General features: G+C 41.5%; 1 protein-coding gene across 1 annotated transcript; it reads right to left on the bottom strand.

Annotated features, from left to right (window-relative positions):
• Positions 1-273: 273 nt before the first annotated feature.
• KLKB1 (kallikrein B1) lies at positions 274-21,580 on the bottom strand. Its single transcript, XM_016208981.2, has 14 exons — positions 21,523-21,580; positions 15,442-15,604; positions 14,312-14,418; positions 11,909-12,068; positions 11,380-11,489; positions 8,924-9,083; positions 7,824-7,933; positions 7,504-7,666; positions 7,292-7,404; positions 6,954-7,122; positions 3,686-3,861; positions 2,640-2,735; positions 1,133-1,272; positions 274-450 (listed from the first exon to the last, which is right to left on the bottom strand). Exons 1-14 carry the CDS (start codon positions 21,578-21,580, stop codon positions 274-276), a joined length of 1,902 nt encoding a protein of 633 aa, XP_016064467.1.
• Between the last annotated feature and the right edge of the window lie 2,300 nt (positions 21,581-23,880).

The raw sequence follows: 23,880 nt of genomic DNA, 5'->3' as shown, positions 1-23,880 counted from the left end.
CCCCATTTTATTTCACAGCGAGCGGCCGTGGAGATGTTGGGTCCCCAGCTCCCTTCATCAGCAGGAACCGAAAGCAGCCTCGGAAGCCGCGGCCCGCGGCTCTCGGCTACTCCGTGCGCTTTGTCTCTGGTGATCCCCGATGGGGACTCGGCAGATGCCACTCTCGCGCCTCTGCAGGTAAGAGCCCGAGGCGCAGGGCTCAGCCACAGCCACGGTGCAGGCGCTGCGCTGGGACCTGGGCCTCCCACCGCCGCGGGCTCGCTCACCGCGGCCTCACCGCGGGCTGCCCGCCGCCCTCCCCGCTTTGTCCAAAATCCAGTCCACGTACTCAGCAACTTTGGTGTAGACGCCCGGGTGTTCCCTGCGGCCACAGCCTTCGCCCCAGCTGGTGATCCCCACCAAAAGCCACGTTCCGTCGTGTTTGCAAACTAAAGGACCGCCTGAATCTCCCTGCGCCACAGTGGGTAGGAAAAGGAAAGGAGAGGGGGTTATGACAGATGTGCCTTTAAATTTCTGTAGTCACGCCACACACATCCAAAATCACATGCCTCATCAGCTGCAGAATGCGGCGAAAATTATTTAATTCAATAAGGGAGTGCCCAACAAATACATGTTGACATCATCGTTCCACTGTCAGAGAAGCCTAATGTTCTTACATTTTAGTATAATTATTATATGTGCAATTGTCCTCCCTTAGATATAGCATGTCCCTGCACAGATTGTGACATATGTTATATAAATTATATATATATATATTCAAATTTTTAAGAGGTTATGTATGAAATTATCATATCATTTGGCTCAGATTTTTTTAAAAACCATCATGGCCCAGCCAGTGTGGCTCAGTGGTTGAGCATAACCTGTGAACCAGGAGGTCACAGTTCGGTGCCCAGTCAGGGCATAAGCCCCAGTTTCAGGCTTGATCCCCAATAAGGGGCGTGCAGGGAGCAGCCGATCAATGACTCTCATCATTGATGTTTCTAACTCTCTCTCTCCCTCCCTTCCTCTCTCTGAAATCAATGAAAATATATTTTTTAAAACATTATAATGAAATATGTTATTAGAAAATATATTTTGAAATAAATATTCTCAAGTAGCCTATTGCATGTTTTTTTACAGCCGAAAGTCTTACCTTACAAGCATCTTTTCCCCCTTCTTTGTAGCCAGCACAGATCATCTGTTTGGTTATTTTATAATCTCTATATCTTTTCTGGCATTCTTCATTTGTTACCAAGGGAATATTTGTCTTTTGTAGGATATTTTGGACTTCGCCTATGAAGTAACCAATATATAACTTCACAAGGAGCAACTACAATAAATATGAAAATAAGACTGAAGCCTTAAGGCAAATCAATCAGAATGATGAAATTTGCATTAAGGCCGTTCCTTCAGGTATAAAGAGTAAAAGTGAGAACGGAGAGTTACACACACACAATCACACACAGAAAGAGAAGGGTGGCAGGGTTGTTCCCTGTATTGGCCTTGGATGCTGTATTAGGACAAACCCAGACCCCAGTCTGACCTAAGACTTTGCTCCCATGTTCTCTGCCCTTCTCTCATCTCAATAGATGTTTCTTAGAAATTCCCCTTTGTTGCCTACAATTCAAAAGACTGAAAGGTCTTACCTTATAGTTTTTGTTTTATATATTAAAAATGGTAATTTTTAATTATATGATTTTTTAAAATAAACAAACACAAATCCCTGGCAATAGAGGAGTATTTTGTTCTTCAAGTAAATGCAAGTGAGCATTTTCCATGGAGAACAGTTTATTTACAAATAATTTCCACCAGTTAAAGTTACTTTTAAATCTTGGGTAGGAAAATAATACACCCTTATTTTCACCAACCTCCAACTCAAGTCTGATACTCCCTTCAGTTATGAATGTAGGTGACAATCTCGGGAGTATGAGCCGTGCCTAGGACTTTTCCATCACTATAAATCACAGGTGTGTTCCTATCGCGTTACAGTGGTGGCAGATAACTGAAATGAGCATTTGTGCTCATCACAATTTCAAGGTTATGGTGGTTATCAGAACAACTTGCTATTTATATATTAATAAAGAAGCACATGTGTTACCATGTCATATCTTTTAAAAAGTATTTTTGATAACTGCCTTGCAATTGCATTGGTTGCTTTTGTAATTCTATGTGTTTTTATTTAAGCATTTAAAAACATCGTTCAAGAAGTGGTTCACAGGCTTCATCAGATTGCAGGAGAGATGCATAAAAAAATAGATTAAAAGCCTGCCATTCAGAGAGATGGTATGCCTGCCTGTATTCCTGGTCATTAATATCAAGGGAAAACAGTGTCCTTGGGAGATGAGAACATTATTAATACTGAAGACAGGGCAGGCTTGAGAGGGTTTGTTAGCCTCTGTGGGACCAATATGTGATGTGAAGTCAAACAAATGATTTTTATTATATAGAATAAGATGCTCAAAAGTTTACCTTATTAATTCTCCCATGTCAAGGCAAAAATACATCTTCTCAAGGACCACTGAACAAATATTTGAGAATCAATAGATTAGAAAGCTTGTGAGTTTATATATAAATTTAGAGGCCGACAGAACTGACCCACACCATGTGCTTTAACATATAAGACTTGTTTTAGAATCAACATTTACCACTTTATACTGTACCTCTTTCCTTTGTGAAGCCCCATCCAGTTATCCAGCAGTTGGTGTAAATTATATTTGTATCATCTTTGGAAGGAAGGCATATTGGTTTTTGGAATTCTGAAAGGTAATTTTTAAGTTAGAGTTTGGTTAAAGTTACAGATACTGACTTTAAAATACACACTTTCCTATTTCCATGCTCTCTTACTGCAAAGTAGCACCAAGAAGATTAGCCCCTTTGCTTCCTGCTCAGTTTCTAAGGTCAGTGATTCAAGAACATTTCTCACCATCAGAGTCATTTTCACATGACATTTTCGATGTTAAATTTTCTGGATTAAATTTAAAAACTCAGACCCCAAATTTACAGTCAAAAGCATTTAGAAGTTCTGTCTCTTAATCTGTGTATAATATTTTAATGGTAATAGAGTGTCTAACACTGTTTCAGCACCATTTTAAGTGCTTTAACTTATGAACTGACTTAATTATTATAACGGCCCAATGGGGTAATTATCATGCCCATTTTATAGATGAGAAAATTTGAGTTGCTAAGAAATAAAAGCAACTTGCCCAGAGTCACAGAACTGTTAAAGGACGCAGTGGGCATCCAGCAACTGTGGGTGGGGCGTTGTACCTGAAAGGCAGTAAGTCTTCCTTCTGCTTCAGTCTCTCTTCTGCTCAAATTATGCCTGGAGGTTAATATCTGGTCCCACTTGCCCTCCTGTGGTCTTAATATGCCTCAGCCCAAAACAATGATGATTCTGCTCCACTTGTCAAAGGAAACCATGCTCCCCAGATGACAAAGACACTTCTATGCCCATTATTTCAATAATGCATACATGGTTGTATTCCTACCTGAAGGAACTAATGAGCAGGTCTTGCTCCCATGTAGAGGAGATCCTCATGTCAAGCCCCAGGTCTTATCTTCCCTGGCAACCCTCACCTTTCCCCCAGCTCCACCAACCCGAAAATGAAGACAGCCTCCGTAGATTCCGCCCTCTCATTCAAACTGACTCGAAAACTCAGACCTGTGTCACTCAGCTGGACAGCTTCTCCTTAGACGTGCTACGTACCCGTATAATTCAAAGGAGCCTCAAGCTTTATCAAGGCAATATCATTACTGTTTTCTGAGATATTATAATTTTGGTGGATAATAATCTCTTTTACTCGTGAGAAAGGTGTTTCTTTTGTTATCTCTGACAAATTTAAAATGCCACCATATACGCGCCACATATCTGAAAAGGAGAGCCTGGGGGAGAAAATAAAGATCTATTTGAAACCAGAAAAGCTGGGGTTGGATACTGGTCCTTTTTCCTTTCTCTTGACCTTTAACAAAAACAAAACAAAACAAAAACCTGGGAAGGGAATACTATATGTGACATATTTTACTTAATCTCTCCTCCTGGCAATTTATCTTCACCTACAGCAGCAGTCCTGAATCTCTGAATATTTAGTTAATAACACTGAAAGTACACATTTGTGTAATGATTTCATGTTTCCTGTAAGTAAAAGTACAACGGTGTTGCTGTCCCACTTTGGGAGAAACTGGGAGAATCATGGGAAAATCATTCTCGGCTCGGCAATCCTGAAAGCAGCTGCTCTCCTGAAATTCAGAGCTGTTGTGAAGTCAGACTGATTTTACACCAGCCCCTCTAAAAGGGCAAATGAGAGGGAACTTCAGGGCCATTTAAATTTTATCTATCTATAGATCTGGTGAGTATTGTGCTAAGTGAAATTAGCCAGTCAGAGAAAGACAAGCACCACATGATTTCACGCATATGTGGAATCTAATGAACAGAATGGACTAACAAACAAAGTGGAGACAGACTCATGGATACAGAGAACAGGCTGACAGCTGTCAGAGGAGAGGGGGCTGGGGGCTGGATGAGAAGGGTGAGGGGATTAAGCAAAGGAAAGAAAGAAAGACTCTTGGACACAGACAACAGTGTGGTGATTGCCAGAGGGAAGGGGGGCTGGGGGGAGGTAGAAGAGGGTATGGGGGAATAAATGGTGGTGGAAGGAGACCTGACTTAGGGTGGTAACACACAATACAATATACAGATGAGGTATTGTAGGATTGTACACCTGAAACCTATATCATTTCATTAACTAATGTCACCGCAATAAATTGGATTAAAAAAATAAAACCTATCTATATTTTGGGAAGTATAAAAAAATAAATTAACTCTTTAAATATAAACATATACAAAGTAAACCTAAAATTGTTATTTAAAGCAGTGTTATTTCGTGTAAAGACGTGGAAATTTTTATTATCAAGTGAGTAGGGCAAGACATGCGTGAAACTCTAGCTCTGAGAAACACAACACTGAGCCGTCAAGAATGAAAATTCTTCATGTAAACTAGTGCAGCTACTATGAAAAACAGTACAGAGTTTCCTCAAAAAAATTAAAAATAGAACCATATGACCCAGCAATCCTGTTTCTGGGTATCTGTTCGAAGGAAACAAAATCACCATCTCAAAGAGATATCTGCACCCCTGTGTTTGTTTCAGCATTATTTATAGCCTCCAAGACATGGAAACAACCGCAGTGTCCATCAACAGATGTGCGTATAAAGAAAATGTGGCCTATATAACAAACTATTATTCAGCCATAAAAAGAAGGAAATCCTGTCATTTGCAACAACATGGATGAAGCTTGAGGGCATCACACTAAGTGAAATAAATCAGATAGAGAAAACAAATACTGTATGATCTCACTTATATGTGGAATTTAAAAAACCCAAACTCAGAGAAACAGCAGATTGGTTGGTGGTTGCCTGAGGGGTGCGGGGGGGGGAGGGGGGTAGGCCAAAGGGTACAAACTTTCAGTCTAGGATGCATAAATTCTGGGGACGTATTGGTTAACAATATGGTATTATACACTTGAAAGTTGCTAAGAGAGTAAATCTTAAAAGTTCTCACCCCACACGCATAAAATTATAACTATGTGAGAGGATGGATGTATTAACTAACCTTTCTGCGGTCATCATTTTACAGCCGATGCATATATCCAATCATGATTTGTACACCTTAAATTTATACAATGTTACACGTCAGTTATATCTCAATAAAGCTGGGAAAAGAAGATGAAAGTTCTTGGTCCCAAATTGGGTTTATTTAGTGAAAAAGGGAACTATTTCCCTTCCAGGCCAACGGTCTCTCCCTTAGCAACGCCACAGGCAGCAGAGCGGTGCCTGGGGACTCGTGACGCCATGTGGCCACTCTGGAGGAGCCTGTCTCTCTCCAGCTCTGCCTCTGACTCTTATATTTCAGCAGCAGTATCCTGAACCCTGGTCCACGGTAACTTTTAGATGGGGTGGGGGAGGGGATTCTATGAAAACAAAAATACTTTTTGAAACAGATCAAGTTTCTTTTATTTTAGGGCTATTAGTATCTCTTTTTCTCATTCATATGCTTGGTCCATTTTTACATTTATTTAATTATAGCTTATATTTTTGAGGAACTTTATGTTCCAGGTAAAGTACTAAGTATTTTAAGAGTGTCCCTTAATCCTTCCAGGAACCTTATGAATTAGATACTGTTGTCATTTATATTTTACAGGTAGAAAATAAAAATAAGAGAGAGTTACAAATTGCCCAAGATCAGTCATACCTCCTATAAGTGGCAGAGCTGGGACTCAAGCTTCATTCTAACTACAAAGTCTAAGTGTTTTAAAACTTTAAAATCCTGTCAAGTACACCATTTGCCTAATAAAGTGAAAATATTATATCAGATTATAGTCCTTGAAATATACAGGGTAATAAACTATTGCATTTTTGTTTTCCTATTTACTGTTAATATTACTAAGTACATTTGTGAATCTATGGGCCTGAAAAATCAGTCTTTAAAGAAGCAGGGGGACATTTTTTAAGTTACTCCTTAAAGTATATTTCTGCAAACACACCTCACTTTGGTTAGACTGGTCAGTGCTCAGGTCCTACCAGTTGTTCAACATTTTGAATACCATCTCTGCTTTTATATATATACATATATATGTATATGTGTATATATATATATAAAATCCTCTCCTGAGGATATGTTTTTATTGATTTTTAAAGAGAGAGGAGAGAAACATCAATCAGTTGCTTCCTATAAGTGCCCCAACTGGGGATCACAACCACAACCTAGGTATGTGCTTTGACCAGGAATCAAACCTGCAACTTTTTTTGCAGGGAATGATGCTCTAACCAATGAGCAACCTGGCCAGGGCTCAAATATTTTTTTATTAAATAAGAATACCTTCCATTAAGAAACTGACACGGTGATTGAGAAATCAATTATAGACTCTTCAAAATGAAAAAACAAGACAGGACCCTGGATAAGACGCAGCCAAAACTTACCCATCAAAGCAATGGGCAGCAGTGAGGATCCAGCGGTTGCCAATGATAGAGCCTCCACACACGTGGCTCTGTCCTGTCAACTTCACTTGAAGGGTGACCTGCCAGGGCCACTCTCCCCAAGAAGAATTGGTTCCTCCAACAATGCGTGCATTTGATTTCTTCCCGCACACTAAAAAGGGAGCGCTGAAGTTAAGGGCTGGAATTAGGGGTGAATCAGAGTCCTCCTCAGCCAAGAAAGACAAGATACAGAATTCCATCCCATCAAGACTTTGCAAGCTATGAAGACAATGCGGACAGCCCTTCACAGTTAGTTCTACGGAAAAGTGAGGTTTACTCACCAGAGATATCCCCCCTTCTGCACAACCTCAAAGAATAGCCAGAGCTCGCTCGCGTCCTGTATGTAATGCTCGTGGGGGAACCATCCAAGGATAGCCGTAAGGAACACTTACACCTACAGAAAGCGATCAGGACAAAGATTAAACCTCCACCGACGGGGCAGTTCCATGAAACTGTGTCGCCAACTGTCTTTGAAAACTAAACTCTCACTAACTGGTCTCCTTGACAGTCCTCCGGGAGTAAGGAATATGTGAAAAACTGACAGCGGATGATCTTCGTGCAGGTCTCCTGGCAACCGCTCACTCCTTTAGCCAAGGTCACCTTCAGTTCTTCCCCTCCAAAGTCAACTCCCGCGTAAGTTTTTGAATGGCAGGGCTCTGTGGCAATTACAAACATAGGAAGATACAAAATGAAAACGGCGATAAACCACATTTATATAAGTTTCTGGTACGTTGAGGATTGTTTCACCACTATTACTTGTCAAAAGATTATCACATTGGTCACATTTGATGTATTGGGATTGGATCACATTACCAGGCAAAGTTCGTTTGCAGGTTAAAAGGCTATATCCAGACAAGGTGTTTTCCTGGGGGGTGGTAGAACTTGGTGTCCCGCTTTTGGAAGTCTTCAGTAAACAAACATTTCTATTTTTAAAAAGCAGAGAAAAAAATAGCATTAAAAGCAAATAAATAGCACCCATTTTATATATATATACACATTTATTTATTTATTTATTTATTTATTTATTTATTTATTTATTTATTTATTTTTAAAAAAGTACCCCTGCACATTTTATTCTTCTGAGAAGTCTTCTTCAAACTAATTCAGGCCACAGGACTCCAATAAATTACAGCGATTAAATGTAAATAAAGCCACATCTCCCTTTAAAAAAAAAACTGATTGACACAGATAACTGAAAAGGGGAGAATGGTAAGTTCCACCTTCTGATTGAAAAAAAGAGAGAGAAAACACAGAACGAATTCTCTCCTGTTTTTAAAAAATGTTTTTATTGATTTTTAGAGCAAGAGGAAGGGAGAAGACGAGATATATATGGATCTGCTGCCTCCTGCACGCCCCCGACCCAGGTCAAGGCCACAACCCAGACGTGTGCCCCGACTGGGAAGTGAACCAGCAACCTCTAGGTGCACAGAAGATGTCCAGCCAACTGAGTCACGCTGGCCAGGAATAGATAGTCTTCTCTTAGCTCCAGGTTGTATTATAAAGAAAAGGGTGGGTTTTCAGAGGGTAAACAGCTCAAACCAGGGCCTTGGTCAGGGTAAACAGGGCCCCAGTTTCTGAAACAGAGGAATTAGAACAGAGGAGCTTAGAGGATATGCTGCCGGTGAGTGGTTTTTACTTCAACCTGATACAAAACATGAAGGTGAGTAAGAAAGGGACCCTGTCCTTCTTTTTCCATGGCTGCTGTTCCCTGGACTCAATGGTATGTCTAAGTAAAAGAAGGTGGGTACAGAAATCTGCTAATCTCTTAACAAATCTGCAGCTGGCAGAAAAGTACCTGCTTAAATGGTGGGTATTCAGCATTTTGAGGGAAAGGAACCAAGCTTTTTAAAAACTCAAACTATAAAATTAAAGTGATGATAGGACAGCAGCAGACGCTACACATTGCAGCTCACCTCTCTGATTCTATATCCCAGGCGTTTGTATGGAAAGTAAAGAAGAGACAGTTGGGGTGATAGGTGCAAATGGTTCGACATACAAAAGCATCTGGAGTGATGACTCTGGCAACATCCACATCCGAAAATGCCGTGTGTTGGAACATGTTCATGTGGCAACCTGTGAACTCACAGAGGGAAGATGCTGCTCAGTAAACGATGCAATGCTAAATGTACACATACTTGGTCATCACGACTAAGGAAATTAGGACTGGTCATAGCACTAAACAACCTAAGTGAAAAAATATCAATATAGCTCCAATCTTATTTGCCATTTGGAAGAAGGGAAAATTGGTCCAACTCTCATAAAAGACAGATTCTTATGTCAGAGAAATAAAATAGCTCAACCTATGCTCCTAGCTCCATTCTAGCCAATGCAAAATATGCAGGTTACTCAGCATGGATTAATTTTCTTTATATCACCTTGACCCTGAATCCCAGGCCTTAGGAACATGAGGTTTTGCATTATATTTTCCTGAATATTATGAAAAAGAATTTAATAAAAAGAGATTAAGAAAAATATTAGTTAGCTAACGAAAATGCCATATGCCCAATGAAATTAGAACAGAAGAAAATCCACTGTCATTATTCTTATTTAATCATATTTTTAATTACATTGTGTTTATATTATTGTACTCAGTTTGCTCAATTTAATAACATAAAATTCTATTAAAATTATAGAAGTTTAAATAACGAAGATAGCAATTATGGGAAAGACAAATAAAAACTTAATTTAAATGAACATAGTTAGATCAGAAGACAGCACCTCCCATAACATAATATCTTCATAGGGGCAGCTGGTAAATTAGACCTCAACTATTTTTAAAACAATATAGACTCTTGAAGCTGGAAGAGAACTTTGGGTCATCTATGTCAACTTAAAACCATATCCTTTCAAAGATACCCCTGACAAGTCCTTCAGGTCTTACCTAGACATTTACATGGACAAGGAGCTCACAACCTAATGACAAGGCCCATTTCTTTCTGGACCACTCTTGGTGTTAGAAACTTTTCTTATTTTCTCCACGGTAGTATCTACCTAGATCTGTAGGGAACCACACAAATTAGCCTAATCCCTTTGCCAATGGCAGGTCGAACAAAAAATTAAGACAGTCATCCTGATCCTTTTTCAGGTTCGATATCTTCAGCTTACTCCTTTAATTGTTTTAGATTTTCCATTCCTTCTAGATATTTTACCATCCTGGTTACCCTCTTTTGAAGTGCTCCACGCAAAATGTGGAGTGCAGAGCTGAATACAGCTTTTCAGTCACACTCTTAGTGGAAAATGATTGCTCCTGGACACAGTGTCTCTCTGGGATGGTGAGAATGCTCTGGATCTGCACAGTGGTCACCATCACACAATTTTGTGAATATACCAAAAACCGCTGAATTGTATATCTTAAAAGGGTTAATTTTATATGGTGTAAGTTATATATCAAATTTTAAAAGCTATGAAGAAATATATACCATATTAAAATACTACAATTGAAGGAACAGAAAAAAAAGCATAAATATTAAAATTTCGTAATCAGTACAATTTGCACCAGTAAATCTGGCACACATCAGGGAGGGGGTGCTGGGGGAGAGAAGAAACAAGTAAGAGACGCATGGTTGCTAACTGCCCAATCTCCATGGAGGGCTCCTGGCCCAGCACCCACTGCAGGGCTTGGCACAGAGTTGGCACCTGATACCTTGTAGAACTGGCTCTCAGTGATTTGGGTTCGATAACAGCTTACCATTAACACTCTGATACGCTAAAGAAGGTGGAACAATGTCACCACAACTTTGTGAATAATCACCTCTATGTCTGAAACTACAGGGCTTCATTGATTCATTACGCTAGAGCCATTTAACTATATAATAGAAGCCACCGGTGAATGACCCTCTAGCGCTCCCTGTAGTGTCGCTTGCTCCAGTCTTCCACTGCTGCTGTAACCATCACCTTAGTGGTTTAAACAACACACATCTATTATCTCTCCGGAGGGGAGACGTGTGAAGTGGGTCTTACTGAGCTAAAACCAGGATGTTGTTAGGACTTTGTTCCTTTGGGAAATTCCATAGAAGAGCCCATCTCCTTGCCTTTTCCTTCTAGAGCCACCTGTATTCCTTGGCTCATGGGCCCTCCCTCCGTCTTCGAAGCCCACAGTGCCACATCTTCAAATCTCTCTCTCTCTTTCTGACTGCTCCTTCTGCCTCCCTCTTTCTCTTGTAAGAACCCTGTGACTTCATTGGGCCCATCCGCACCATCCAGAATAATCTCCCATGTCAAACTCGTGAACTTAGTCACATCTACAAAGCCCCTTTTGCCGTATCAGGTGCCATAATCACAGGCTGCAGGGATTAGGATATGAATATATTTGGGGAGCTCTTACTCTGCCTACTGCAATTACATAGTGAAATAGTAGCCATGGAATTACCAATTTCTGAGAGGGCACAGGCCTTCAGGGAGAATCCAGATGCCATGTTTTTCAGCACCTTTATACTGGTCGGCGTGCCCGTCGGACTGTACTTCAATAGGCAGTTGTTCCTGCAGGCGAAGAGAGGAGGTTAACTTTGCTTCCTAACCTGCAAGGTGCATGCAGCCAGCCACTTTGTGCTGAAATGACCCATGGTCCATGAAAAATAAACAATCTAAACAATGACTGATAATGAAACAGGCACCCCCCTCTTCTGCAGAGGGAGGGTTAAGGCGAGAATGGGGGGCGAGACCTTACCCTAGAAGACATTTTTCTACTAAACCCTCATTCCACAAGCACAGCTGTCTGCGAACCAAATGGAAATTACTCTCTTCAGGAAAAAATGACACCAAAATTAAGTATACAAGGAGAATGCTTAGGTCTAAAAGCCCTGTTTATTTTCCAGTTGGAAAATAAAAGAGGTTAAGAAGAATGCAACTAAATCATAGAATCACTGTGGTAAAGAACAAACACTGTGACTGTCACTCACCGGTGCTCTGCACTGTGAAACGCTTGCGTGGCGTAGGTGAAAAATTTGCAGTGAATGTTATTGGTGCACCTCCTTTGGCATTCTTCAACACTTTCAACCTTGGATACATTAACGTTCACTCCTCTCAGATCAAGTCCTTCATAAATGTCTCTGTGGCAAGCTGTCCAAATAAAACGCAAGAGCAAATTCAGTTTCCCTTCTAGAAACACACCATCAATTGTGACAGTGTATTTAGAAGGATAATATTCTGGTTTTGGCAACTGCCGTATTCATTAGGGGATTTAGAATTTTTATCACATCACGAACTTATCAAACTGTTGGAAATAAACACATTCCAATATGTTTTAGAGCACTGGCATGGGAAAGGGGTCACTTTGCCTTTAAAGCTGCAAGGTGTGTGCAGCAATGCAGGTAACACTTCATGCTCAAATTATCAATGAGCAGTCGAAGGTCGACAAGGCAGTAATGACGAGGGCCCTAATGCTGTGTGCTAGGAGGCTGGTGCCTTAGTAAATAAACCGACAGCCTAGACCTCCTGCATTGAGTGAAGGAGCTTCTTACCTCTTTGTCTATCTCTTGGTTTTCAACTACTCCTCTCTGGTTGGAATTGCACCTGTAAGACCTGTGACCGACATCTATATGTCACACCATTATCATATAATGTGGAGAGTGCTGGTATGTACATGATGAAACCATTTCTGTTCTGCTTTTAAGTTTTCTTCCATTCCACTTAGCCACCCTTCCAATTAAAATTCATCTTATATTTTAAAAAGATAGGTAATTCTTTTTACAGTGAACCAAATTTATGAGTTAGACTCTTTTTAAAGACTCTGATTTGTTAGTGAGATTCTTGATTAGGGAAACCAGCAGTATAACCCATACTCTATTGTATGTAATTTTCCACTCCTAAGGGGTGTGGTTGAAAAAGTCAGAAAACTAGACTTAATGGTGGGATGGCAGAAAATATACAAAGTATTAGAATAACAATATATTGAGGTGGGCAGGAGAGTGGATTATTCACAGGGCTTCACGCACACAGGAATTTGAAGATTAAAGAAATGAAATCTCTTTCCAATTCTGCTGCATATGAGAAAACAAAACAGGATGGGATACTTACAGATCAAAACTTCTCTTTATGGTTTGTTGAAAGCTATAAACCTACCTCTAAATGCTTTAAACTAAAATTGGTCCTGTTTAAAAACTTTATTTGCCTGGGATCATTTTTCACTTTAAATTTTTTAAGTTATTTGGGGAGAGTTACAAGGGAACATTAAGTCAAGCTCTGTGAGTAGACTAATTATGGGAGGGGAAACAATAAAGAGAATTGAAAAGGCAAAATATTATTTTTCTTTAAATTTCACTATAATACCATAAATAAAAATAATGCTTTGCTGCATAATTTATGCTAAATTATATTAAGATACAAATTTGATCTTATAAAATAAGAAATGTACTCTTCCTATTGGCTGAGTCAGACCACCACGTTTATAACTAAGGACTGCTTACTTTACAAACTGCAAGCACAAAATGTGTGTCTGTGTGTTGAGGGAGTGGTGGTAACTGGGGAAGAAAGAAGGGAAAATTCGCAAACACCTGAAATTTGAAACTACAAGGTTAGCTGTTGATAGGAAACATAAACTAGCAATGTCTTATGGACACAACATAATTATTTTAAGGTTCTGCCAATTTATCAGTTAAGAGAATCTTTTCAGTACTTATCACTTTCAGATCAGTTATATTAGAGTTATAGTTCATTTGCCTTAAATTTATGAGGATTTCCCAAGACATTAGTAGCAATAAGAATCAGAATTAAAGTTTCCTGGCCTCCTAGTTTCCACATTTCTTCTGAGTAGTGTTATTTTTAGCAAGATTTATAGAATCCCAAGCCTTCTGTGGGGGCGTTTACCAGGGTTTCTTAACCTGGGCACTATTGACATTTGGGGTAGAGAATCTTGCTGCCCGGCCTTCCTTGTTCCTTGTGGAACATTTAGTGGTATCTCTGGTCTCTACTCACTAGATGTCAATAGTACCATCTCCAAGTTGGAAGAACTAAAAACATCTCCAAACATTGTCAAATGTGCCTGAAAAAAATGACAAAAATCACCCCTGTTTGAGAAGCAGGAAGAACCATTGGTCTAGGTAGAGACACACTCTATGTTCTCTTGAAGATTCTTACCTGGAATCAAGGGCAAACCACTGTTTGGACGTGTGTTTCCTTTCTGAACACTTACACTGAAGGGCTAACCTCATAGATAATAGAGGCTCCTAAGCTTGCAGTGACAGATAAAGACAAGAGGATGCGCCCAGAGCACGGCTCCTCTCTGTCATCTTTCTGGGTGCTCCCTTCCCTTCCAAGGTAGACTCATTACTCATTCAGACTGAGCTGAGAAAGCCACACCTTACCACTTATTCGAAGGCCACACTGCTTTAAGGAATGTCCAGAGATTGCGCTTGTCCATGGCACTCTTGGCAGGGTTCCTGTAACGCTGTCTTTCAAGAAGCAACCAAACCTGTTTTAAAAGTAGCTTCACTTAGCAAGTAGAGTAATACACACACATTGAGGAAATGTCTAGCCTTTTTATACACTAATAAATAGAGCCAGGAATAAGGGAAGTAGGACAGCTTCCCTCACCCTTGCTGGAGGGAGCATTTGCAGAGACAATGCTGTAATATCTTCGTCATAATACCGAACTTCAGCATTGCTTTCCTTTACATTCATGTTTTTAAGTACAGGAAGTCAATCAATATTTATACGTTTTACGTTGACTGGTAGTAGAGCGAGCAATAAAAACTACCCGCAAACAATGTGTTAAATTCAAATAGAATGACAATAAAAAAGAATTGTAAATGTGGAATGCGAATGATGAAGAAACATTCATTCCGGATATTGATCCAAACTAAAGAAAATTATAATGAAAGTATGGCTGCATTTAGGCAACTTTAAGACCTAATGATTTTTAATTACCAACTATTTTTTCAGTGCTCTTGCTTTTCCAAATTACCGGCTCATGATATATATTTCCATCCTCCCATACATACCCCAGCTGACCAAATTCTCTCTATAAGCACCTTTTAGACCTGCCCTCTCCCAAGGCCATAAGGTCTGGACTGATATTCTCAACAAAATGCTTACTTTCTAGTCTATTTTTTTAGGACTGTGCTGTCCACACGTGCAATCCTGAGACCTCGTGCAGGTGAAACATTCACCTATTACTAAATCCTTTCTTGAAATGGTCGCCCAACCCAACAATTCACCAGCATTTTCCTTTTAAGGCTTTGATAGACGATGACCAGCTTCTACTACCTTAAGTGAAAGCAGCAATTATTTGCAATGCAGATTTCCAGGCCCCAGAGACTAGTTCAGTGGGTCCGGGCTTCGGCCTAAGAAATTGCTCATGTAAGAACCACTCAGGGTGATTCCTGGAACCCCATTTGGGAACCATAACCCTGTGATAGGCTACATTACTTGGCACACAACTGATTCCGTTTTGAAAAATGTCTGGCTTCCTGAGTAATGAAATATCACCTTTTACCTTTTGTCCGTGTTCTTAGTTGAACTTGCAGGAAGAAAGCTAAATAGCAAACACCGGGGGTGAAATGTGCACATCGCCTGGCAGTGCTGGGCGCTCGGGGCGTACAGGGCGGTTACGTCCCCACCTCTGAAGAAGATATTCTTATACGTTTGAGTTAGGCATTCTGTGATATAATCATTGAAAAAACCATTAATTTGGAACGAATGCAAATAATACTTCTAACAGAAACATGTCTGTGTTCTGATCCTTCTTAATTCCTCCATGAAATACACAAAGATCTTTGCAACATGACTTCAATTATAGAGGCAAAAAAACACACATTAAGGCCACTATTTGAACAATGTATGATGTCAAAGTCATTTTAAGGTACTTCTGTGTAAAAAAAAAACTTGGGTCGATTTTTATTAAATCATACAATAAGTTGCACATAAATTATCCCCAAGAAAACACAATCCTAGCACGGCTTCTGCCTTTTGCCTAACATGCTATGAAAATATCATGCCTTAAAAATAACGATGTATGGTCGTTTTCAAAACACTTTCATAAAAAACATTGCCCCCTAGATTCTCACAATAGCTCTGTAAGGGAAGCAGGAGACAGGCTTTATCATATGCATCTGACTTTTTTTTAAGAAAGCAGTTAAGTAACTGAGTTTCAGGACAGTACATACAGACTTATCCGAAACCCAGAGGCTAATGAGAGTCCTGAGACATAAACCCCGCTCTTCTACCCTGTTTCCTTTTATTGTCCAGTGTTAAATGTTGTTCCTCATCTCAGTTTAATTCAAGCAAATTAACAGTTATTGGGTATTTATTACCTAGGACTGAGTGCAGGAAGGCAGCATTCCTAAGGTTTTTTTTTGTTTTTTGTTTTTGTTTTATTATTTATTTTTAAAATTTATCTTTATTGTTGAGAGTATTACAGGTGTCCCATTTCCCTCCCCCCAATTGACCCCCTCCACCTCGCTCCCATCCCCTCCCCAGGCCTTCACCCCATCCTTGACTGTGTCCATGGGTTATGCATATATGCATATAACTCCTTTGGTTAATCTCTTCCCACCCTCCACTCCCCTTCCCTCTTTCCTCTGAAATATGATCGTCTGTTGCCTGCATCAGTATCTCTGGATCTATTTAGTTCGTCAGATTCTTTTGTTCATTAGCTTCTTGTTAAAGAAGACCCTTCAACTTTTCCTGTAGTGCTGGTCTGGTGGTGATGAACTCCTTTAGCTTTTTCTTATCTGTGAAGCTCTTTATTTGACCTTCAAGTCTAAGTGATAGCTTTGCTGGGTAGAGCAATCTTGGTTATAGTTCCATGTTTTTCATCACTTTGAATATTTCTTGCCACTCCCTTCTGGCCTGCAAAGTTTCTGTTGAGAAATCAGCTGACAGTCGTATGGGTGCTCCCTTGTAGGTAACTAATTGCTTTTCTCTTGCTGCTTTTAAGATTCTCTCTTTGTCTTTAACCTTTGGCATTTCAATTATGATGTGTCTTGCTGTGGGCCTCTTTGGGTTCCTCTTGTTTGGGACCCTCTGTGCCTCCTGGACTTGTAAGCCTATTTCTTTCCCCAGGTGGGGGAAGTTTTCTGTAATTATTTTTTCAAATAGGTTTTCAATTTCTTGGTCTCTTTTTCTCTTTCTGGCACCCCAATAATACGAATGTTGGGCCTCTTGAAGCTGTCCCAGAGGCTCCTTATACTATCTTCATATTTCTGGATTCTTTTTTCTTTTTGCTCTTCTGGTTGGGTGTTTTTTATTTCCTCATGTTCCAAATCGATGATTTGATTCTCAGCGTCCTCTCCTCTACTGTTGATTCCCTGTAAATTCTTCATTTCAGTTCGTGTGGCCTTCATTTCAAATTGGTACTTTATTATGTCATCAATTTTCTCAGTTATTTTTGTCATACTCTCACTAATATGGTTGAGCATCCTTATAACCATTATTCTGAACTCTGTATCTGTTAGCTTGCTTGGATCTATTTCATTTAGTTCCTCTTCTAGAGATTTCTTCTGTTCTTTCCTTTGTGACATGTTTCTTTGCCTCCACATTTTGGCTTTTTCCAGGTGTTTGTTTCTATGTATTAGGTAGAGCTGCTCTGTCTCCTGGAATTTGTAGAGTGGCTTTGTGTAGTAGATGTCCTGTAGGGTCCAGTGGCTCAGCCTCCCCAGTCTCCTGAGCTGGGCCTTCTAGGTGGTCCCCTGTGTGGGCTGTGTGCACTGTCCTGTTGTAGTTGAGCCTTGGTTGCTGTTGGCATCACTGGGAGGAATTGACCCCCAGGCCAATCATCTGTGAGGACCAGCTGCAACTACAGCCAGAGAGCTGCTGTGCTGGAGACACCCCTATGGAGCAGGATTTACTTCAGTGGAGCTTTGGTGCTCACCAGTGTACCCCTTGAGTGTGTCACTCGTGGATGTGGTAGGGCTGTAATGCACGTGGTCGAACCTGATCACGAGGTGCACTGTCCCTGGGGCCTCCAGGGAGGTGCTAAGTCAGCCTGTGCCAGTGCCTTGCCCAGGGCCACCCAGCATGAGCTACACAGCAAAACGTAGTTGGCTGCTACTTGTGCTGGGCTTGGAGGTGCCCAGGAGAGGCCCAGCTATGAGCCAATGCAGCTGCCGCTAGTGCCAGGCCTGGGGCCCCTTATCAAGCCGTGTGGGGCCCGCTGCTGCTTGTTTGAGAGATTTTAGGAAAGTCCTAAGCATGAGGCTCGAGGGGCCCCTTGCACAGAAAAGCCCCTGGAAAGGGCCTGGATGAGCTGCAGGTGGGGAGGGGCGGGGCCTCCGGGAATCACGGGGCGGGGCCAAGGTGTGAGTCAGGTGCTGGCGACTCAAACATGGCGCCTGCCCGCGGGCTGTGTGCGGGGAGGACTCGCCACAGGAGCCGTGGCCTCCGCCAGCCCTTCTGCCTGGAGGAAGCCGCCCTCCGCCTCTCGCCCGGATCTCAGGCAGGTTAGTTCCTCCCCGAGTGTCCCGGGTCCTTTCAGGCTGCTCCCGGCGCTGGGCTCAGAGGGAGCGTCCGAGTGAGTGTGTGCGCGGGCCCTTTAGAGGAGCTGCTGGGGCTCCCGCAGCCTCCGTGACCCTCAGGGACAGTCCCCACTGGGTTCACAGCCCGGAGTTGTGGGGACGTCTCTTCCCGGCCCTGGAGCCCTGGGCTGGGGGCCTGCTGTGGGGCTGGGAACCCTCCCTCCGGGAAACCTCCGCCGCTGAGATTCCCTCCCGGGTTTCCCTGCGGCACCGGGTGTGGGCCCGAGGCCGCGTCTCTGGGATTCAGCCCCGACCCGCCCGCGTCTGCGCCCCTCCTCCCGCTCTCGGTGCTGCTTCAGCTCCCAGGTTGTGGGGCTTCTGTTCAGCCAGATCTCAGGAGGCTCTGTATTTTGGTTGTAATTTTGATGCGGCTGCAGGAGGCGGCGGGGGCAGCCGCTCCCTACCCGCCATCTTGCTTCCTCTGGCCCAGTTCCTACAAGCTCAGTTTTTAGATAGTTTAAGCAAACGCACGCGTATGCCGGGTCAAAAGTACATTTCGAGCTATTTGCTGTTTGGAATTGTTCACAGTCCTAAAGTACCCTTCATCTGACACATCATTAGAGTATTGTTACCTTTACCCTCCTACCCTTTCACGAATTAAAGTGGTACCTTTAACACATGAATTTGGGTTTGAAAGACCCACTTCAAAGTCTGCTTAATAAGCTTTTCCAACTCTGGTAGCACATTCCCTGTAGCTGATCAACTGTCTGTCAACCACAGGATATTCCCACGACAACCTTGTCTGTCCCTTAGGGCAGCAGTCACGCTTCAGTTTTCATCATATCCATTTTTGTATTGTTTTCAAGGAATGAGCAGCTTAGACGCATGTATTTCATTAGCACTCAAGTGCAGCATGTCTTCTGCACTGTCCAAGCCCTCTGGGGATTCTGTCCCTGAGCCCTAGTATGACAACCCAGCCCAACAAAGTTGCTTCACTGCCTCTCAGAGGTGTGGCTAAGATGACTTACCCTTGGGTAAGGTTTCTATTTAGAAAGGGCAGAGATCTCTTCAGGTGGAGCTTCTGAGTATACAATTTGCCAAGTGTACAGGACTAGATTTCATATATGCACAAAACACTGAGTCGTTGGCCCAGTGAGAATGCTAGCTTCGAAGTGGCTTATTTTTACACAACTTGTGGTTTTGGATGATTCATAATTACTAAGCCACCATCTTCCCCATCCTAATGCACAGAAAGGGTACAAACAATGACTAGTGCTAGCCTGGGAGCTCCCATCCTGCACCTGAGCCTTTGTCAACTGCCGTGTGACTCGGCAGGTGGAAAAGGGCAGCTAGAAACACACTCATCTCGGAGAGGACCAGAAAGAAAGGTCTAGTGAGCAAGTTCTTGTTTGTCCTCATAAGTAGATGATGATGATGATGACGCGGTGATAGGCTTTTTTGTACTGTATTTTAGGTTGTATGTAAAACATTGTTACACAAGTTATCTCATAACATAAAATTATGTTATATCACACTGGCCCCTATATCTAAGTTACCTGTGTTGAGGTACTGACTTTGGTTGCCAATGATTAAAAAACAACCACCACAGCCTGGCCAGCATGGCTCAGAGGTTGAGCATCGACCTAGGATCCAGGAAATTGAAGTTCGATTCCTGATCAGGGCACATGCCGGGGTTGCCGGCTCGATCCCCAGTGGGGGGCCTGCAGGAGGCAGCTGATCAATGACTCTCTTTCATCATTGGTGTTTCTCTCTCTCTCTCCCTCTCCCTTCCTCTCTCTGAAATCAATAAAGATATATTAAAAAAAAAAATACCATGAATAAGGAAGAATATTAAGCTTCAAGTAATATGACAAATTTATTCACAAGAAAAGATAGCTATAAATAGGAAACATAGGTAATAAAAATATCTATAATTAATAGCATCTTTGTTAAATGTGTAAATAGACATGTATAGAAAAATATCTGAAAGATTAAACAAAAGACTTTGTTTTAATGGCCATTTCTGAATTATGGGTCTATAGACAATATATAGCTTCTCATTTATTTTCTGCTTACTTGCACCTCTAATTTTCTTAGCATAATTATATATATAATATATACATATACTATATATACACACACACACACACATATATATATGTATATGTGTCTGTGTGTGTGTGTGTGTGTGTGTGTGTATATATATATATATATATATATATATATATATTGCCAAAAAGAGGAAATTGTAGTGGCCACAGTCCACAGCATCTCTTTCTTCTAATGCCCAGTGTTCCATGGATTTGTACGTGGTAATGATTATGACTCAGAAGAACAATGAAGGGTGAGGGGACAGATGGAGGTGAGTGTGGTTTAGAAAATAGAAGCTTCTTCCTGGGGAAATTATAACCTTTACCCAGGAGGTGTTTGTCTTAGGCATACACCTGAGAGGTAAGTAAACACCACCATGGTGCGGTCATCCTAAGTCAACACAGACTCCAGATCCACCCCTAACCGCCACACAGACAAAATACAGCTTTACCAGGATTAATGGAAAACTGTCCAGAATCATCCTAATTCTCTGAAAATTTAACGGAATGGGTAGAGAGAGAAATAAAGTCAAAACCACTGGTGTTGAAACTAGAGCTATTCAAATGGATGGGTTATTAAATTACATTTAAACCAGGTACTGTTCATTTTGAAATCGTTCCCCGATTGTGTAAAAGTGTCAAAGTGTGTCCTGTGTACCTATTACAGTACTCGGGTTGGACCCGCATTTTAACATGCCTAGCACTCTTGAATGTTCAGACAGTTGATTTTTAACAAATGTTGATAGAGGGCTGGTTGTTTTAAGAGCTGTGTTGTAGAGAGTCCTTTCCAAGCAGAAGTTTCTGTTCACACATACCCAGAGGCCTTCTCACTCCTGGGCTCCTCCCCTGAGGTGGCTGGGCAATCCCCTGGGACACAAATAGTGTGGAGAAGGCCTGGGGGGATGCTGGGTGGAGGGGATCAATGGGGGGACAAAGAGGAACATCTGTAATACTTACAATAAGGGTGTCATATCTTTCTCAACTACTCTCCCACACTCCCTTAACTTGATGTCCCACAGATAATCCACTCACCACAGGAAACTGTAGCAAACAAGCACATGAAATAAGCTGCTTGCCTGAATGAAATCATCCTAAAAGAGAAAGAAACACAGCCATGACCCTGCTGGTTGTAGGTTTATTTAACATGAACGTAAGTTTAAGGTGACACAGAGTTTCTTTTCAGTGCCTGGATTGTGAATCTAAGCACACAATTTCCAGTACAGAGAACAAGGGTTACTGTGCTGTTTGTGCCCAGGGACCTGACACAAGATGCAAACTGAGAAGTCTAGACGAATGATCGTGTTCAACGTTCATCTGTAGCCTATGTTGTTAGTAATTACAGAAAGGGAGCTGGTGAAGGGGAATTAAACAGTTGTGAATTCTCTTGATTTGACCAGAAAGAAAATTATTGTAAATAATGGCAATAATATCCTGCCAGACTCCCTAAGTAAAGCTCTCAAAATATTCAAGCCCATTTTTAAATTTTTAAATCAGTCAATATTCTTTGGATTTAATACTATGCAGCTGTAAAAAAGAAGGATCCCTTACTCTTGAGACAGCATGGAGGGACCTGGAGAGTATTATGCGAAGCGAAATAAGCCAGTCAGAGAAAGACAAGTATCCCATGATCTCACTTATATGTGGAATCTAATGAACATAAACTGACAAACAAAAAAGACCCAGAGACATTGAAGCATGGGACAGACGGATCTCGGAGGGAAGGGGGAAGGGGAGCGATTAACCAACGAACTTATATGCATATGCACATAGCCCATGAACAAACAACAGTGCCCGGAAGCCCTGGGGAGGGGACAGGAGCAGGGGACATCTGTAGTACTTTCAATAATAAAGATGAATTTAAAAAGATACCCTCCATTTAAATATTTCCACATAAAAGAACACCAGTCCCTTCAACACTCTCTAAATACGCAGGAAATTAAAACAAATTAGTGGCTTCTTCACAACATAAAAACGACGCTTAATTTTTCAAAGCCCCACTTTATTTGGAAGCAATGGGAATAAAAGAAATTCTCTACCTGCTTCTGGGCTTCTGGGCTGAGGGTCTCCGGCAACCTGCAGATGGCAGGTCTTCAAGCTCCCCTACCGTGGTCCTGCAGGCAGTGTTTGTGTGGCTTCTGTATTGACTTTAACTTTCTGCCAACAGTTTCAACTTTCTGTCCTGTCAGCATAGTCTCTGAACATGCCATTCCTGTGTCCAACATATTAACTATTTCACGTTGGGGACACACAATTTGTGCCAGGTTTCCCTTTTTCCCATTCTTTGGGGTCTTGAAGCTTAAATCCCAAAAAGGACCTTTTCCATTGTAATTGCCTAGACACACAACTGGACAAAGGGTGGGTCGCTGATCCGGGAATGATCTTATGGCAAATGGTACCTAGGCCTTCCTATACCATGAGCAAAGAATCTAAAAACACTGGAATTTAAGTACAGAGGGGAGTTGGTTTGTGTCTAGGTCCTGTTCCCACCTAATTCAGAAAATAAGATGTAGCACAGTTGACAAATCTGGCCCAGTACTTGTTTTTGCAAATAAAGTTTTATTGGCACACAGCCATGCCCACTCATTCATATATTATGTATGCTTGCTTTCACCCTACAATTAGAGTAAAGCAGTTATGACAGGGACTGTATGGCCTGCAGAGCTGAAAAGATTTGCTATCTGGCCCTTTTCAAGATAAAGTAGGTTGAGCCCTGGCCAGGTGGCTCAGCTTGTTGGAGAGTCATCGCCCACATCAAAAGGCTGTGGCTTCATTTCTCCCCAGGACACATACCTGGGTTTCGGTTAAATCCCTGGTCAGGGCGTGTGCAGGAGGCGACTGACTATTGTTTCGCTCTCACCTCAATGTTTCTCTCCCTCTCTCCTATCTTTCTAAAATTGATAAACATATATCCTGGGGTGAGGAGTTGTTTTTTTTTTAAAGTAGGTTGAAAACCCAGTCTAGCACTCGTGGCAGAGTTTGGACTTCTCTGTCAGGAAACCTTAACAGCAAAGAAGCATCTGGTTTCCCCAGGAGCCTGCTTCTGCTCAGGGAGCTCTAATTTGTTTTCATTTTTAAGAAAAAGTCTCCCTATACACTGAAACACTCCTCCTTGCAACTTCTGGCCTTCAGTCCTGGATTTACATATTCCATCCACACAAAATAACTTACTTTTTAAAATATTAAAAACATAACCATTTGCCCACTAAATCTCCTTTGTTTTCTAACTGTTCTTCAAAATTGCACTACTTCATTTTGGCTAGACTATTACATTTTTAGGGAGTTGATGCTTAAGTAAATATTTAACGCGTATTACTGCAACGCAGAACTCTGTTTATTAAAAATGGAGGGTCATTTCCAGTAAGATAACTTCTGGCTGTAATGAAGTAGCAT

The sequence above is a fragment of the Miniopterus natalensis genome, chromosome 2 (assembly GCF_054644295.1).
Source record: "Miniopterus natalensis isolate mMinNat1 chromosome 2, mMinNat1.hap1, whole genome shotgun sequence".
Taxonomy (NCBI): Eukaryota; Metazoa; Chordata; class Mammalia; order Chiroptera; family Miniopteridae; genus Miniopterus; species Miniopterus natalensis.
This window is presented reverse-complemented; position numbering and strand designations above follow the sequence as displayed.